General features: G+C 41.8%; 1 protein-coding gene across 2 annotated transcripts in view; it reads left to right on the top strand.

Annotated features, from left to right (window-relative positions):
• The first annotated feature begins 7,749 nt into the window (after nt 1-7,749).
• Nucleotides 7,750-19,338, top strand: part of LOC135512118 (hexokinase-1) — a 38,791-nt gene continuing 27,202 nt past the window's right edge. For both annotated transcript variants that reach the window (XM_064933801.1, XM_064933802.1), the window contains exons 1-2: nt 7,750-8,016; nt 17,321-17,483. In XM_064933801.1, coding sequence (XP_064789873.1) covers nt 7,954-8,016; nt 17,321-17,483 — 226 coding nt within the window. In that variant the 5' untranslated portion in view covers nt 7,750-7,953. The remainder of the gene's footprint in view (nt 8,017-17,320; nt 17,484-19,338) is intronic.

Below are 19,338 nucleotides of genomic sequence, written 5' to 3'. Positions count from 1 at the left end.
CCTTTTTGGGAGAGGATCATATCCTCCCCCCCCCTCTCTCTCACCACAGGTTTATGATGGTCGTAAATACCGAAAGTCCCTTCCCCACTCTGCCAAAACGAAAGCTGTAAATCCCTTTGTTACCGAAAGACTTTGCAGTACGGTAACCTCGAAAGGTTAAATAATGTAACAATATTTCTGTATTCTAACCAGTTGGAGTGGTCCGTGGACACTTATGGAGCAGTCAAGTCGAGTTTGTTTCATTTGGGGACAGGAGACACACATTACTGTTTATTTGTTTGTATACACTTCTCAATTATGGGGTTTGCACCTGAATGTTGTATAAAATGAACGATTAAGTTTGACTACTTTTGAAAAGATGAAATGTGATGTTTGCCTTCTAAATGAGAGTATGGTTTTTCATATAAAGTTTTAACTAGTCAGTGGCCACGCCCCCGTGAGCACAGACATTATACCCAAATGTCATGGAACCGCCCTCCAAGGCGAGTGCTTATCTAGGACTCCCGACAAAATTTACGTTAGATCAGAAAACATGGAGCTGTCGCTACATGTTAAAATGGTTGGCGATTTAAATATAGTCAAGATAACCCCCGGGACAGGGTCCTCATGTTGAAATAGCTATACCTCTAGACCAAAACATGCCGGATGAGGCTGGTGTGTGAAGTTGTTCAAACTACTCTAGAGACCAGAAAACATGAAAGCTATCGCTACATGTTGAAATGTTTGGCAACTCTACCAAAGGACAAGACCAGAGAACGTTGTGATCATTCTCACGTTGAAATGGCTAAGAAATCGAAAAACTAAAGAACAATTTTTCAGGCTGCAGCTGTATAAGTACTTTAGTCTGGTAAACGCAACCGGTCGACCGACCGAATGGTACTCTGACATATCCATTATAACAAACTACAACTATGGAAGACTTTGATCTCTGGTGGACAAACCAGAGACTTTCTGTCGACAATCTGTCCAGCAGATGGACCGGCGATCACAGAGAGGGACAACAAAGGCATGCACTCGTAAATATGTACATTGCATTTCTAAAATCCCAATGAGCAGTTGTTAGGGTGCTAAATATCCATATTTACAATGAACGTTATGAACTGTATTACATACGGTGGAAAGAAATCTTTGCAGTTTTAACCCTTGTGTGGTGTTTTTGTTATTCACCCAATGTCCACGGGTCTGATGGACCCACAACATTATTGGGTTTTTAAAACAATACAGCCATAACAATTTACGTAAAAATACTTCATACTTAGATGTTGATTTATATCAGTTACAAGCAATAAAGACAGCATACATGGTTAATGTTTGCCATTTACCTCTGCGAGATCATATTTATCAATAAAAACGCTATTCGTTTTTTAAAAATTAAATGTGATTTTTGTAAACAAAATTAGGGACAGAGTTTAACTGTTTGTGTGTGTTGCAAATGTATTTCTTGCACTTTATGCATGTGTACTGTGTCTTCCTGTCATCTTGGGTCCACACACATTGCTGCGCTTCTTCTTGTTGCTACCGGCAGAAATCTAGAATGATGAATACACTTAGTTAAGGAATTTTATTAACATCTCACTCACATAAACTCAGCAAAAAAAGAAACGTCCCTTTTTCAGGACCCTGTCTTTCAAATATAATTTGTAAAAATCCAAATAATCCTAATAACTTCACAGGTCTTCATTGTAAGGTGCATGTTCAATGAACCATAAAGAGTTAATGAACATGCAGCTGTGGAACTGTTGTTAAGACACTAACAGCTTACAGATGGTAGGCAATTTAGGTCACAGTTATGAAAACTTAGGACACTAAAGAGGCCTTTCTACTGACTCTGAAAAACACCAAAAGAAAGATTACCAGGGTCCGTGCTCATCTGTGTGAATGTGCCTCAGGCATGCTGCAAGGCAGCATGAGGACTGCAGATGTGGCCAGGGCAATAAATTGCAATGTGCGTACTGTGAGACACCTAAGACAGCGCTACAGGTAGACAGGATGGACAGCTGATTGTCCTCGCAGTGGCAGATCACGTCTAACAACACCTGCACAGGATCACTGCATCCGAAAATCACTCCTGTGGGACAGGTACAGGACAACAACTGCCCGACTTACACCAGGAACGCACAATCCCTCCATCAGTGCTCAGACTGTCCGCAAATAGGCTGAAAGAGGCTGGACTGAGGGCTTGTAGGTCTGTTGTAAGGCAGGTCCTCACCAGACATCACCGGCAACAATGTCTCCTATGGGCACAAACCCACCGTCGCTGGACCAGACAGGGCTGGCAAAAAGTGCTCTTCACTGACAAGTCACGGTTTTGTCTCACCAGGGGTGATGATCGGATTCGCGTTTATAGTCGAAGGACTTAGCGTTACACCGTGGCCGGTACTCTGGAGCGGGATTGATTTGGAGGTGGAGAGTCCATCATGGTCTGGGGTGGTGTGTCCCAGCATCATCAGACTGAGCTTGTTGTCATTGCAGGCAATCTCACCGCTGTGCGTTACAGGGTGGGCAATCTCACCACTGTGCATTACATCCTCCTCCCTCATGTGGTACCCTTCTTGCAGCCTCATCCTGACATGACCCTCCAGCATGACAATGCCACCAGCCGTACTGTTCGTTCTGCGTGTAGGGCCATTCCCCCCAGAAATGTCTGGGAACTTGCAGGTGCCTTGGTGGAAGAGTGGAGTAACATCTCACAGCAAGAACTGGCAAATCTGGTGCAGTCCATGAGGAGGAGATGCACTGCAGTACTTAATGCAGCTGGTGGCCACACTGACTGTTAGTTTTTATTTTGACCCCCTCTTTGTTCAGGAACACATGATTCCATTTCTGTTAGTCACATGTCTGTGAAACTTGTTTAGTTTATGTCTCAGTTATTGAATCTTATGTTCATACAAATATTTACACATTAAGTTTGCTGAAAATAAATAGAGTTGACAGTGAGAGGACATTTTTTTTGCTGAGTTTATGATGAAGCAGCATCACAGGCAGCCCAAATCTGATTTCATATTTTGTGGGTTTAGATGGTATGTTCTGCCTGAAGGGGCAGCGGCCCCTAAATGACAAACTGCTCATCAACAGTAACATTGGGCCCAGGGTTGTAAAACAGGGGACTTGTCCCACACTGACCTGATTGCAGCCAGCTTGTCTCTCTGCTGCCGAACTGGTCTTGTGTCTCGGTTGTCAAAGTGGGTAATCCTGGAAATAACGTGGAAGTTTTCCAGAGACATTGTTTCACTGAAAAGTTCTCTGCCAGTTTCTGCATCCCAAAGTGATTCTGTGGATTCCCCATTGGATCTTAAAACACCATCAAGGCTAAGAACCCCAAAGTACGCATGTAAATGAGTTTGGTCCATCTCATTCCAAAAACACACCTTCCCTCCAAATTAGTGCAGTCCAGTGATTTTCTGGATGGTGTCTGGGATTAACAGTTCAGAAGAAGACAATGTCCTGCACATGAGGAACCAAATCAAATCATCAAATCAAATCAAATTTTATTTGTCACATACACATGGTTAGCAGATGTTAATGCGAGTGTAGCGAAATGCTTGTGCTTCTAGTTCCGACAATGCAGTAATAACCAACAAGTAATCTAACTAACAATTCCTAAACTACTGTCTTATACACAGTGTAAGGGGATAAAGAATATGTACATAAGGATATATGAATGAGTGATGGTACAGAGCAGCATAGGCAAGATACAGTAGATGGTATCGAGTACAGTATATACATATGAGATGAGTATGTAAACAAAGTGGCATAGTTAATGTGGCTAGTGATACATGTATTACATAAGGATGCAGTCGATGATATAGAGTACAGTATATACGTATGCATATGAGATGAATAATGTAGGGTAAGTAACATTATATAAGGTAGCATTGTTTAAAGTGGCTAGTGATATGTTTACATCATTTCCCATCAATTCCCATTATTAAAGTGGCTGGAGTTGAGTCAGTGTCAGTGTGTTGGCAGCAGCCACTCAATGTTAGTGGTGGCTGTTTAACAGTCTGATGGCCTTGAGATAGAAGCTGTTTTTCAGTCTCTCGGTCCCAGCTTTGATGCACCTGTACTGGCCTCGCCTTCTGGATGATAGCGGGGTGAACAGGCAGTGGCTCGGGTGGTTGATGTCCTTGATGATCTTTATGGCCTTCCTGTAACATCGGGTGGTGTAGGTGTCCTGGAGGGCAGGTAGTTTGCCCCCGGTGATGCGTTGTGCAGACCTCACTACCCTCTGAAGAGCCTTACGGTTGAGGGCAGAGCAGTTGCCGTACCAGGCGGTGATACAGCCCGCCAGGATGCTCTCGATTGTGCATCTGTAGAAGTTTGTGAGTGCTTTTGGTGACAAGCCGAATTTCTTCAGCCTCCTGAGGTTGAAGAGGCGCTGCTGCGCCTTCTTCACAATGCTGTCTGTGTGAGTGGACCAATTCAGTTTGTCTGTGATGTGTATGCCGAGGAACTTAAAACTTGCTACTCTCTCCACTACTGTTCCATCGATGTGGACCACCATCCGCGTTGGCCCTGGTTGCATCCTTATCACATTGGCAGCCATGCGTACTGGCTCATTCCTTGGGCAAGAAGACCATTACATTTCAAACATTTTTGACATCCCTATTTCTCCTCAGGCAGGCTGTTGATGAGCTGGTTGCTGACGGTTCCTGGGGCTAGCTGCTGACGGGCTGGTCCTGGGGCTGGCTGAGGGTCAAACTCATTCACTTCTTCCAACTCACTGTCAGACTACGAATTAACAGACACACGATCCTCATATTTGGAAAATGCTTTATCTTCCAAAGTGGAAGACAGTAGTTTTCTGTCTGCAAAAATTATTTCTAAGGCCCTCTGAGCAGAGATTACTTTTGCCATACTGATTGATTGTGGTAAGGAGCTATTTATTTATTGTGTCCCTCCCCCAACACACACACACTTTTCCACAGTTACCCTCGGTTCCAGTGGACCCAAACACCACATATGTTATATAAACGTGTAGAGGGGTGCACAGTGTGAACTCAAAGAAAATGTGTTCATTAACATGTCAGCCATGATTACTACAAGTTTAGATAGCTGGCTAGAATAACTTACCAGTCTAAAACATGTGAGCTGACATGGGCTAATTGAGTGACTGTCAGTGACTGACATAACAAAAGGAAAATCGCTGATGAAAAATCAAATTTAGAAATTGCGCCTTGTGTGTTCTTCTATTCTAAGGCCTAGATTCAATCAAATCAAACGTTGACCAGCGATAGCCAACACCCGCATAATTGATGTTTTGGTGGTGTCGCAGGTATAACTGCGTTGGTGCTGACAAAATTGGTTAGCAGCTGCTCTTGATCATTGTCACGAAGCCACACCTGTCCCACTCACGTTAGAAGTTCAGAACAAGAAAGTGTAGGCTATATATAGAAATAATGACGTTCAAATTGAAAATCATTAAACTAAATAAGGAGGATTTCTATCAGACTAATCGAGGTGTAGATTATATCTCACATTCCAGTGTTCAAACTTGTAACAAGGCTGCATGGGATTTCTCTTAATACTACTCCATGCAGCCAATGGGAATGTCCGCTTTAGGTTTTATGCCAGGAGCAGTTGTGGATTTTACAGCTCTAACGCAGTTCCACCTAAGACACTGCCAAAACAACCGCTATGCGTTTTTTTTAGGGGTCATAGGCCATCTAGCGGCCAGGGGTCCTCAGTAACCACTTATGTCACTTTTGCCCAGAGCTGAAGATGTTTTGTTGATGTTTTGTGATATATGGTTAATATACCGTGGCTAAAGGCTGTTCTTTTGCCTGGACACAGCCCTTAGCGATGGAATATTGGCCATATATCACAAACCCCTGAGGTGCCTTATTGCTATTATAAACTGGTTATGAATGTAATCAAAAATAAATGTTTTGTCATACCCATGGTGTACGGTCTGATATACCATGGCTTTCAGCCAATCAGCATTCAGGGCTCGAACCACCCAGTTTATAATCAAAAATATTCCACAGCATAGGGCATACAGAACAGGGCATACACCCAAACACATATTATTGTAATCTTCTCCCCACCAATGCCAAAACTGTTCAATTTATATCTGGCAATAAAATAAAGCTAATATTTGAATGATCAACTCATAAAATGTGTTTCATGCTGTGCACATGATCAAAATGATATTATATATGCTCAGTGTGAATTCCTACTTATCCCAGCTCTTTGGGGGAACATTTCCTCTGTTATCTACTGTGTAAACATCCTATACTCTATGTTGTCCCCATGGTGATTGTAACCGAATCTGTCACTGACAGGAAATTGCTTTATGTTTGTAAAGTCTGTGTTTATTGGTTGTGTCTGTGCATGCATATCCAATGTATAAGAATCACTCCCTCTCAGACTCTATTGTATACTATACGTGGGTAATACAGAGTTTTGACATTTTAAATTATTAACCTGTTTTATTAGTATTGATGGAATATCATACACTGTAAAGGGGTTGTGGTGAATTTGGCAGTAACTTACAGGCAGCTAAATTCCAACTAAACTTTGGTTTAAAAGTACATTACTGTAAAGAAACATGTTATCAATTTGTAGTGGTCATATAGTCCGTTTCTGTGACTTTGCAACACAACTGGACCTCTAAAGCACTATTCTAGTGACAGTGGGTAGATTGAGGATTAAATGTTTGTGGCACCAAATAATTTAAAAATAATGAGACAAATCTACAAATAATGCAGTCCACTCGACTGGCAAATTGCCACCCAAGCAAATTCCAATTGAGGGCAAAGTCATAGTATGTTTCAAATAGTCAAGAATGAAGACAAACAAAAATATCATCTGGATTGTATCCCTGGGGGTAATACCTGTTCTCCTAATGCTCCCCATTGATTCTCACAGAATACCTGTCCAAATCCCCTCATCTTTGTTGTCACTAACAGCACTAAACCTTTACAACGCTGTGATAAATTTCCTTCAAGCAGCTTGTAAAACTGACCATTGTAGGCAGTAGTGAGTTAACAGACCGCAGCAACATAGTCGACATTAAAGGAATTCAACATAAGTATTAGTCAGTAAAATGAGCTCCCTGACAAGCTGCAGTGACCCCCTTATAAAAAGCCCTTCAGAGGTGAAAGGACACTTGAGTGACCTAGGTCCAACCAAAAAGCAAGGACAATAATTATTAATTGTAATCTAACCCCTCTCTCTGCCTACTCTTTAACCCCTATGAGCCATCACCACAGCAATGCGATGAATGTGTAACCCCTCTCTCTGCCTACTCTTTAACCCCTATGAGCCATCACCACAGCAATGCGATGAACGTGTAACCCCTCTCTCTGCCTACTCTTTAACCCCTATGAGCCATCACAAATAAAATAAAATAAAATTTGATTGGTCACATACACATATTTAGCAGATGTTATTGTGAGTGTAGCAAAATGCAGCGTGATGAATGTGTAACCCCTCTCTCTGCCTACAGTTTAATCCAGATGATCCATCACCACAGCAATGTGATGAACATGCCTGTTTGTTTCCTATTTTGCACAGTAAAAAAGGATCAAGACCAGTTCTCTATCCCTTCCTTCTCGGCCTCCTCTACTTCCTCATTTCCTCCACCACCCCAGTGAAGGAGAGTGTGTGTAACAGGCAGCCAGTCATCCTGTCAACTGGGATCTGCGCAGGAGGCCCTGGCTTCAGCAGCTTAGCCAATCAGAGGACAGGCAGTAGGCAGGGCTTAATCCAGTCCCCATCCCAGCTCTCCTGCTGCCTGTATCTGCATTCAAGCTAAAATTACTTCATGTAGTCTGACTTCCTGGGAACCAGGAAGAGAGTGTTGCGAGCCCCATACATGACCCATTTCTCTAGCTTTGTTTGGACTGAAACTGTGATCTTTTTTAAACCTCCTCACCAGGGAGAGGGTACTACAGGGATTTCCCTTTTTTTTAGCTCTCTGTTTATTCTTTCACCACATCGGTGGACAGGATGATCGCAGCACAGCTTCTGGCCTACTACTTCACAGAGTTGAAGGATGACAAAGTCAAAAAGGTGAGTGCCCTGTAGGAATGTGGCTACAGTGAGCAGAGCTGTTGTTAACTACCTTCCAAAAATAGGACAGCTTTGAGGCACAGAGCTCAGGGCCATGTGACAACAAGTGACACAATCTGAAGCCCTGTGCTTATTGACTGTCTTGAAGCTGGTAGATTCACTCTCAGGCTTACATTTCCCTGTCTTGTGATAGCATGCAGCAGCATCTACAGTGCCGGTCAGGCATCTTGTTTGTAACACTGCAATGCCCTTGAAACCAGGATGTAGCCTGCCCTGAGCAGTGGGCCCTGGGTTTTTCCATGTCTGTTGCGACTGAATGTGTAGGGTGTGTTTAGCTCTAACCTTGTGAGGGGGCAGTTCAGGAGCATCTACCACTACCCGCCTCCTGAGTTAGGTTTCAGCCTTCAAATGATATTGCTCCAACCCGCTTCCTGGAGTCCCTTGCTGTAATAATTTCGCTCTATCATTGTTGAGTGAGAAAGGAATGCAAACTTTGAGAATGCACATGTTGAAAATGCTCAATACCACCTTTCCTGGCTGTTGCAGGACTACTAGCTAGGGTGTGTTAGTGGCAAATGTGCCTAAATAACAGTTAGCAAGAACATACTGTAGCTGGCAATGCTATATCCTTGTGATAAATGTAATCAAATCAAATCAAATTTTATCAGTCACATGTGCCAAATACAACCTTATAGTGAAATGCTTACCACTGAGTAAAGGGTCTGAAAATTTTATTTGTATAATTTAGCAAACATATCTAAAAACCTCTTTGCTTTGTCATTATGGGGTATTGTGTGTAGATTGATGAGGGGGAAACTATATAATATGTTTTAGAATAAGGCGTGAAAATAAGGTGTATAATGTGGAAAAAGTCAAGGGGTTTGAATACTTTCAGAATGCACTGTGCTTATATATATACATTGTTATGTCTTTACTGTCATTAAATGTGAAGACTTGTTTTATCAAATAAATTATCTATGTAATTATTATTATGTGATTAAACTAATAATGTCAACTTAATTAACTAGGAAGTTGGGGCACCACGGAAAATGTGATTTACAGAGCTATAATTTTCAGAATATAACTCTTCAGATATTTTAATATCTGATCGATTAGTCATTCTCATCAATGTATTATTATTACCCTGTTAGTCTCATTCCAAATGTCGTAAAATTCTTGGTTATCTGCACAAACTCTAGCATAAATTATGAATCAGTGATATACAAATTGGTTTATTTATTTATTTATTATCTAACTAAATAATCACAGAAATACATAACAGAAAAAACAATAGATATTGGTTTCTAATAATGATTAAAAAGTCCCTAGTGGACTAAGCCGATATGACAGCTTGGTAGACAAAAGGAAAGGAGTGGGACTGAGAAAGAACGGAAAAGACAATATGGATTCATTACACGTAGTCTATAATTATATTCATTGAAATGGTAGTCCTTTGCACATGAACGGCCGCTCATTTGAGAATAATTGCAATGTATATATATTTACGCCCGTATGTCATTGTTGGAATCCTTGAATGTCCTGTAGGTGTCACGCCCTGACCATAGTAAGCTGTTTATTCTCTGTGTTGGTTGTGGCGTGATAGTGACTTGCGTGGGTCATCTAGATGAAATGTATGTCTATATGTATGCCTGATATGGTTCCCAATCAGAGGCAGCTGTTTATCGTTGTCTCTGATTGGGGGATCATATTTAGGTAGCCGTTTCCCCATTGGTATTCGTGGGATCTTGTCTACATGTAGTTGCCTGAGTGCACACCAGTAGCTTCACGTTTCGTTTTGTGCTTTATTGTTTTGTTTTGGTGAGTTTCAGTTTATTAAAATATGTGGAAATCTAGTCACTCTATTCTTGGTCTACTCCTTTCAACGAACGTGACAGTAGGATTCATCAGTCTATGGTTAACTTTCATTGAAGTCACAAAGTCTTTTGTGGTTGTAGAATGGATACTTCAGAGTACCATTCAGAAATGTTGTCGGTATTCTCGTTCTAGGTTTACGTAATTTCTAGCTGCAGACTAGTAATTTGTGTCATCTAGCCAATGCTCCACGTGGGATGGTTTTCTAGTCTTATGGTTTGTGTGGTCTTAACCAATCGAGATGTCTGGCTTAACGTGGGTCTCTTTGGCTTGAAATGTACATTTCGTCAAGGGTGGTTTTATACATTTCAGAGAAAAGGGCAGTTCTATGACACCTGATGTAATGGCTGACCTGACTGGGGCGTGGCCACTGACTAGTTAAACTTTACATTGAAGACAATTCTCTCATTTTAAAGGTTAACATCCCATTACATCATTTCACAAATATTTTAATCTTAACTCGTTAATTTTATACAATAATTAGATGCAAACCCCATAATTGAGAAATGTACGCATTCAGAGGTACAGTTATGTGTGTTTCCTGTCCTTCATCATCAAATGAAACACACTCAACATGACTGTGCCTTAAGTATCCACGGACCATTCCCACAGTAGAAATATTGTTTAACTCTTGGAACTCCCTCTCCCAGATCCGGGAGAATTGTCATCAACTGACACTAATTAGCATAACAGACAAAAAATATTACTAGAAAATATTCATATTCATGAAATCACAAGTGAAATATATTGAAACACAGCTTAGCCTTTTGTTAATCACCCTGTCATCTCAGATTTTGAAATTATGCTTTACAGCCAAAGCAAGACAAGCATTTGTGTAAGTTTATCGATAGGCTAGCATAGCATTGTGCCTAGCTATCAGCAGGCAACTTGGTCACGGAAATCAAAAAAGCAATCAAATTAAATCGTTTACTTTTGATGAGTTTGGATGTTTTCACTCACGAGACTCCCAGTTAGACAGCAAATGTTCATTTTGTCCCATAAATATTATTTTTATAGCTGGAATACCTCCGTTTGTACTTCACGTTTTGTTGAGAAATCCACCGGAAACTGCGGTCATGACAACGCCGAATAGTGTTCCAAATTAGATCCACAATATAGACAGAAACATGGCAAACGTTTTTTTAAATCAATCCTCAAGGTGTTTTTCAAATATCTATTCGATAATATATCAACCGGGACAGGTGGCTTCTTAGTAGGAAAGAGAGAAACAATGGTTGCATTTGTCTATTACGCACAAATCACTCTGAGAGCCTCCAGCTGACCACTGACACAATGTTGTCGTTCATGCTCATTTTTCAAAATAAAAGCCTGATTATGTATTGTGACACTAGATACATTAGGGAAGCCATAGAAAAGGGAATCTGGTTGATATCCCATTCACTGCTCAATAGGGACGCATATGAACGCAGAGCTTTCTAAATAAGAGTCCCTTCCTGATTGTAAGGGGGCACTATTTTTATTTTTGTAAAAATAACATTCCCAAAGTAAACAGCCCATTTCACAGGACCAGATGCTAGAATATGCATAAAATTGACAGCTTAGGGTGGAAAACACTCTAAAGTTTCCAAAACTGTCAAAATATTGTCTGTGAGTATAACAGAACAGATATTGCAGGTGAAACCCTGAGGAAAATCCAATCAGGAAGTGCCTCTTATTTTGAAACCGTTGTGTTCCTATGCATCCCTATTGGCCATTGAATGGGATATCAACCAGATTCCTTTTTCTACGTATTCCCTAAGGTGTCTACAGCCTTTAGACGTAGTTTCATGCCTTTATGTTGAAGAATGAGCGTAAATGACTACATTGCGTAAGTGGCCAGCTGAGGGCTCTCAGAGTGATTCTTGCGTAAAAGACAGAGGTAGTCATTTTTCCTCTCGCTCCTACTGAAAAGCCAATTGTCCCTGTTGATATATTATCAAATAGATATTTGAAAAACACCTTGAGGATTGATTATAAAAAATGTTTGCCATGTCTCTGTCAATATTATGGATATAATTTTGATTTTTTTTCGGCATTGTCGTGAGCGCTATTCCGGTGGATTTCTCAACATAACGCGACCAACAAACAGAGGTATTTTGGGTATAAAAATAATCTTTATGGAACAAAAGGAACATTTGCTTTCTAACTGGGAGTCTCGTGAGTGAAAACATCCGAAGATCATCAAAGGTAAACGATTAATTTGATTGCTTTTCTGATTTTCGTGACCAAGCTTCCTGCTGCTAGCTGGACATAATGCTATGCTAGGCTATCGATAAACTTACACAAACGCTTGTCTTGCTTTGGCTGTAAAGCATGATTTCAAAATCTGAGATGACAGGGTGATTAACAAAAGGCTAAGATGTGTTTCAATATATTTCACGTGATTTCATGAATATTAATATTTTCTAGTAATATTTTTTGACCGTTGCGCTATGCTAATTAGTGTAATTGATGACAATTCTCCCGGATCCGGGATGGGTAGTTCCAAGATTAACCACGTTTAGATGGCTTTAAAGCCCTTTTGAAATCATTGAACAATGGTTGAGAGATGAGCGATATCATCACGCCCGAATCAATTAGTGCATGACAAGGTAAGCAGTCCTCCAGGACTGTTTCCAGGTATGGCCGTTTAGATTCATGCTTAGTGGACATATTCCCCACAAAGTGGAGTGTTCGTTCGCAATGACGTGATGTGTCATTTCGGTCCAAGGTGAAGGCAGATTTACTTTTCGGATTTTGAGTGGGCTTGGCTTTAACAAAGCTTTTGACCTTTTTCTTCGCAACCTTTGCATCACATTCTATAGACAAAGCCTCTGGGCTTCTTTCTTGATCAGGGTGGCCATGGATTGAGTCTCGAGTGAGAGCAGGAGAAATTAAATTTTTAACATCATTAATGGTCAATCAGTTAATTCCTGCGGACATAGTGTCCAGCAATTCTCCGTCTAGTCCTTCTGACTTATCTTTGACCATTTTCTCAAATTCTTCTCGCTTTAGTTCTTCACGTAGTGGAACTTCCAGGGAACATTGGTCTACGTTTTGATTGTCCTTTAACCCTTTGTTACCCTTGTGCTCTGACACTTTTTGTGGGTAGGGTGCAGGAATGAAGTGAACAGGTCAATTGTATCGGTAGTAGTTTCAATGGCGATTTAATTTACAGTTATTTAGACCGCAGAGGTTATTGGATTTGTGGTTTTGTAGTAGAAACCGTTGTTTTGCTTCATCTATCAGTGCTCCAATACCAGATAATGCACCCTCTAACTGGAGTGAGTGCTCCTGGTCTGAAACCGTGTGGTCAGGGCTCTTAGCGTTGTGAGCTTTTGATGCCTCAAAAGCTGTGCTTGCAAGTTCTCTGAGTTGTAAGATAGGCAAGCCAACATTGGCTGTAGGGCCCAAGTAGGTAATGAAGGTGGGATACATGTTTGACAGAAACATTTCTTTGAATGGTAACAGCTCTTCCATTCCTGTTTCAGTGAGTAGTCCAAAGTAAGCTGAACAAAGCCTATGATAGTAAGCTTGAGGGTGTTCATTCCGAGTTTGTTTGACAGTGTTTTCCTGTGAGCTATTGTGTGAGCTCCGGTTGCTTGGTTGGGTAGTCATGCTGTAGCGCGTGATCGTTCTGGAATTCCACCAGATTATAGGTGGTATTCTGCTGCATTGCGGATTCCATTTGAGCACTTAGAGTACTGAATTTAGGCACGTGAGTGTATCACTGGCTCCTTTCGGTCTCAAACCTATCTGTCATGTTTTGCAGATAGAGGTCTTGAGTAAGGAGCGAGAGATTCATTGATGAGATTTCCTGTGCTTGCTTAGAAATCAATATTTCCATCTTCATCACCTGAGTTCTCTCATCATTAATTTGCTCAGCAACTTCAATGAATTCTGCTGATTTGTCCTCCAACTTAGTCATTGTGTTCATTAACTGATCATCTTTGGTCTGCAGCATTTGGAGTAGAACAGTGTTACTTTGAGTAATGTTCAACAAAACTGCATGCATGTTATCAAGTTTGTAGATAACTCGTCAGATTGATCTAGTTTTGTGTGGACATCGTCGTATTTAGTTTTGGCTAAATGGAGTTGTTCCTGTAGAAGACGATTTTGTTCCTGTAGGAAACCATTTTTTTGAAGAGTTTGTGCTCTATCGTCGTCATAAGTTTTTGCAATTACATTTAATTGTTCAGTTTTCAAACGTAGTTCCATAGCTAGCAGAATTGTTCCCTTTTCTGCATTTGTCATCAATTGTCCAGTTCTCTCCACCTGTCCCTTTATGTCTACTGTGTCCTGCCCGTGCTTCAGCTGTGCACTGCGGTATTGGACCGAAGCCAAATTATGGATGGCAAGACATCAGGGACTGGAGATAACCTTCACAAGGCCTGCGCCTGATTTTGGAGAGCATTTGTCGTGATTTCTACTGTTTTTCTGCTAATGACAAAGTTAGGGTTGGTATCACTACTTAGGTCAGAGATCAAACCTTTTACAGGGTGAGGTTTCGCTACTTAGCGGGGGAGTGGGAACCAGCTTGCACATTATTAGAACATTTGAGAGGAGAGAATTTGGGGTTTTGGAATAGTTTGTAAGATGAAAAGACAATTTGAATCTATTTATAGATGTTAATGAACCATCAGTACTGTATCATAATGTGGGAGTTGCATGTGAATGAATTTGCAAAAGCAGATTTACTTGATTTATCAATGATAATGATTAATCATACCTGTATAGGCAACTGGGAATTAAAATGGAATTATCCTGAGAAGTTAGTTCATCTAGGTTAATATGGGAACGTTTAAAATGTCTAATTTAATTGGAAAAACCTGAAAAGGTATTTCGACAATTTAACTTATTAAATTGAATGAGGCGATGATATTCAATCAATTGAGATTGTCTGGATTATCATACGTTTAAACAGTCGTTTGAAATGTTAGGGTACATTCATCACCAGGTTCACATGTCCCTAAGGCCGAAGCCACATGGGATTCCCACTGGAAGCGGGACTTCATTCAGTACTGGGTAGTCCTGAATGAGCTTTGCAAATGCAAATTTTACTGATTTAACCTCTTGAAACTCTGGGGGTGCAATTTAATTTTTGGATGAAAAACGTTCCCGTTTTAAACAAGATATTTTTTCACAAAAAGATGCTCGACTATGCATATAAATGATAGCTTTGGAAAGAAAACACTCTGAATTTTCCAGAACTGCAAAAATATTGTCTGTGGGTGCCCTAGAATGGGAGCTACAGGCAAAACCAAGATGAAACGGCAACCAGGAAATCAGCAGGATTTTTGAGGCTCCGTTTTCCATTGTCTCCTTATATGGCTGTGAATGCGAGAGGAATGAGCCTGCCCTTTCTGTCGTTTCTCCAAGGTGTCTGCAGCATTGTGACGTATTTGTAGGCATATCATTGGAAGATTGACCATAAGAGACTACATTTTCCAGGTGTCCGCCCGGTGTCCTCCGTCGAAATTGGTGCGTCATTTTCAGCTGCTGGTATTTTTCCATGCGATTCTGAGGGGAAAGCAGGCTTCCACGAACTGCATATCAATGAAGAGATATGTGAAAAAACACCTTGAGGATTGATTCTAAACAATGTTTGCCATGTTTCGGTCGATATTATGGAGTTAATTCGGAAAAAGTTTGACGTTTTGGTGACTGAATTTTCGGTTCGTTTCGGTAGCCAAATGTGATGTACAAAATGGAGCAATTTCTCCTACACAAAGATTCTTTCAGGAAAAACTGAACATTTGCTATGTAACTGAGAGTCTCCTCATTGAAAACATCCGAAGCTCTTCAAAGGTAAATGATTTTATTTATTTGGTTATGTGGTTTTTGTGAAAATGTTGCGTGCTAAATGCTATGCAAAATGCTAAGCTAGCTTGCAATACTCTTACACAAATGATTGATTTGCTATGGTTCAAAAGCATATTTTGAAAATCTGAGATGACAGTGTTGTTAACCTGTTGATGCTCTGGGGGCGCTATTTCATTTTTGGATGAAAAACGTTCCCGTTTTAAACAAGATATTTTGTCACAAAAAGATGCTCGACTATGCATATAATTGATAGCTTTCGAAAGAAAACACTCTGACGTGTCCAGAACTACCAAGATATTTTCTGTGCGTGCCCTAGAACGTGAGCTTCAGGCAAAACCAAGATGAGACGGCATCCAGGAAATGAGCAGGATTTTTGAGGCTCTGTTTTCCATTGTCTCCTTATATGGCTGTGAATGCGAGAGGAATGAGCCTGCCCTTTCTGTCGTTTCCCCAAGGTGTCTGCAGCATTGTGACGTATTTGTAGGCAGATCATTGGAAGATTGACCATAAGAGACCACATTTACCAGGTGTACGCCCGGTGTCCTGCGCCGAAATTGGTGCACAAAAGTCAGCTGCCAGTATTTTTCCATGGGATACAGAGAGGAAAGCAAGCTTCCACGAACTGCATATCAATGAAGAGATATGTGAAAAAACACCTTGAGGATTGATTCCAAACAACGTTTGCCATGTTTCGGTCGATATTATGTAGTTAATTCGGAAAAAGTTTTACGTTGTAGGTGACTGAATTTTCGGTTCGTTTCGGTAGCCAGACGCAATGTAGAAAACGGAACGATTTCTCCTACACACAGACGCTTTCAGGAAAAACTGCGCATTTGGTATGTAACTGAGAGTCTCCTCATTGAAAACATCAGAAGCTCTTCAAAGGTAAATGATTTTATTTATTTGGTTATCTGGTTTTTGTGAAAATGTTGCGTGCTAAATGCTACTCAAAATGCTATGCTAGCTTTGCATACTCTTATATATAAAATACAGGAAAATCATGGTTTTGACTGCACTGGGCCATTAACAGGCTCTTATTTAGCTCTTTATAAATAGTACACTGTTCTGAGATATTTACCTATTAGAAACAATTTGAATATCAAATATCAAAACGTGCTAATTGTGATGGTAATTGTGATAGTAGCCATTTTGAAGTATCAGAAATAAAAAAATATCAAGGTGACACCCCCACACATGTGATATCATTAAAAAGCCCAGAATGTCCTCTCAAAGGTACAAAGGGACCAAACACAATGCTATGTATGGACGTATAGACCTGAAACTAATGTCCATTAGAGAGGACAAAAATGAATTGCTTGTCCTCAGCAACTCTGCCTTCATTCCCCTGAACAGATGTGGAAAGACTTTAGAGAGAACAGCTCACTCTCCCAAGATTAAGGCTTAGAGGTGTGGCCTTCATTGTGATACTGGATCCAGTATGTCAAAGGACAGCTAGTAGATGTTTTGCAACTGTTAGTGTCTTTTGAGAGCCCATTGTGTTCCCTCTTAATAAGGAGAAAGTAGATCATATCATCTTAATGTTATGAATTATGAATGAATTACTCCCTGGATTAATTTGAAGAAACTGGTTGTAAATGATCAATGATGATGATGTGTTGGTGTCTTTCAGATCGATAAGTACCTGTATGCCATGCGTTTCTCCGACGAGACGCTGATGGACATCATGAAACGATTCAGGAGGGAACTGGGGAATGGGCTGGGTCGGGACACGAACCCCACAGCAACTGTCAAGATGCTGCCCACTTTCGTCAGGTCCATTCCTGATGGATCAGGTGAGCATGGACACTCAAACCAGATACTCAGAGGAAGAAGAGTTGTGGGAAATCTATGCCTGGTTCTTTCTTTTTTAAGGACAAGATGTAATAACATGTTAAAGATTTGTACAGTTACAAATCCAGGTGTGAGGCAGAAACCAGTTGGTCAAGTGGCATGGTTTCTGTTTTTTCACCCATTGGCTAGAGTCACAATAGAAATAACAGGGTCTGGACCCATATCCACAAAGAATCTCAGAAAAGGTCCTAGGAATCCTGTTAAAAACCTGTTTTAAGAATTAAAAAACTCCCAGCTCAGAATACGTTTTAGGATGATGTTAAGACACTGCCCAGACAAACTCACCTCATAAAAGTTTATCAGCTGATAATCACAACAGTTTGAGTTACCGCAAAGGAAAGATTGTTATGATTTTTGTCGTGTCTTTGGCATCATTAAAGTGAAGACTTATTTTATCAAATCAATTCTCTGCAATTATTATTACGTGATCAAACTAATTGTCACGACTTCCACCGAAGTCGTTTCCTCTCCTTGTTTGGGCGGTGTTCGGTGGTCGGCGTCACCGGTCATCTAGCCATCGTCAATTTTTTATTTTCCATTTGTTTTGTCTTGTTTTCCTACACACCTGGTTTCAATTTCCCTCATTTATTGTTGTGTATTAAACCCTCTGTTCCCCCCATGTCTTTGGGTGGAATTGTTTATTGTTTATTGTGCACATGTTACTGGTGCGCATTGGGTTTTGTACCCATGTTTGTTAATTTTGTTATGCCGTTGGTTTTACAATTAAACTGCTCCGGCTATTACCTAGTTCTGCTCTCCTGCATCTGACTTCCCTGCCACCAGTTACGCACCCCTTACAGAATTCCACACCACCCATATGGAGTCAGGAGGAGCAGGTGCCCATTGTATAGGGGTCGAGGAGCGCGTGCTGGAGCAAGAGGCGATGATCCACCATCTTGGCGCCGCCCTGGACCACATTGTCCAAACCATGGGCCACGGGGAGAGACAGGGAGTTCCTCCAGCACCTCCCCCAGCACAACAGGGGCCTCCACTACTCACTCCCCCTGCACCCAGTTCCAGTGGGATTCGCCTTACCCTCCCCGGGGAGTACGATGGGACGGCTGCCCACTGCCAGGGTTTCCTGCTGCAGTTGGATTTATACCTGGCAACCGTCCACCCGGCTCCTTCGGGCCGTGAGAGGGTGTCCGCCCTCGTCTCATGCCTCTCGGGGCAAGCCCTGGAGTTGGCCAACGCCGTGTGGGTGGAAGGAGATGCTGTGCTGGACCACTTTGAGGAGTTCACCCGTTGTTTCCGGGCGGTCTTTGACCACCCGCACGAGGGCAGAGCGGCGGGTGAATGTCTTTTGCACCTGCTGCAGGGGACGAGGAGCGCACAGGAGTTTGCTTTGGTCTTTCAGACCCTGGCCTCTGGAGCAGGATGGAACGACAGGGCCCTGATCAACAACTATTGCTGCAGTTTACACAAGGATGTCCGTCGAGAGTTGGCCTGCAGGGACACCATCATTACCTTCGACCAGCTGGTGGGCCTGTCCATTCAGCTGGATAACCTGCTGGCTACCTGCGGACGTCCAGATCGGGGTCTGTTGGTCCCATCCCCCAGCACCACCGCTCCGATGCCCATGGAGTTGGGAGGTGCTGCGCTCAGGGAGACCGGAGGAGGTTCCGTCTCTGGCACCATCTGTGGCCACAGAGGTCACACTGCTGGCCGGTGCCGGGTTGGTTCCTCTGGGGGTTGAGGCAGCAGGCAGGGCACTCTGGCGTCACCACAGGTGAGAAGGTACCATTCTCACCCAGAGCCCTCTGTTGCACACATGTTTTTGTTTGTTACTTTTCCTGA

Source organism: Oncorhynchus masou, chromosome 24 (assembly GCF_036934945.1).
Source record: "Oncorhynchus masou masou isolate Uvic2021 chromosome 24, UVic_Omas_1.1, whole genome shotgun sequence".
Lineage (NCBI taxonomy): Eukaryota > Metazoa > Chordata > Actinopteri > Salmoniformes > Salmonidae > Oncorhynchus > Oncorhynchus masou.
Note: the sequence above shows the minus strand (reverse complement) of the source record. Positions and strands in the feature narration are given on the sequence as shown.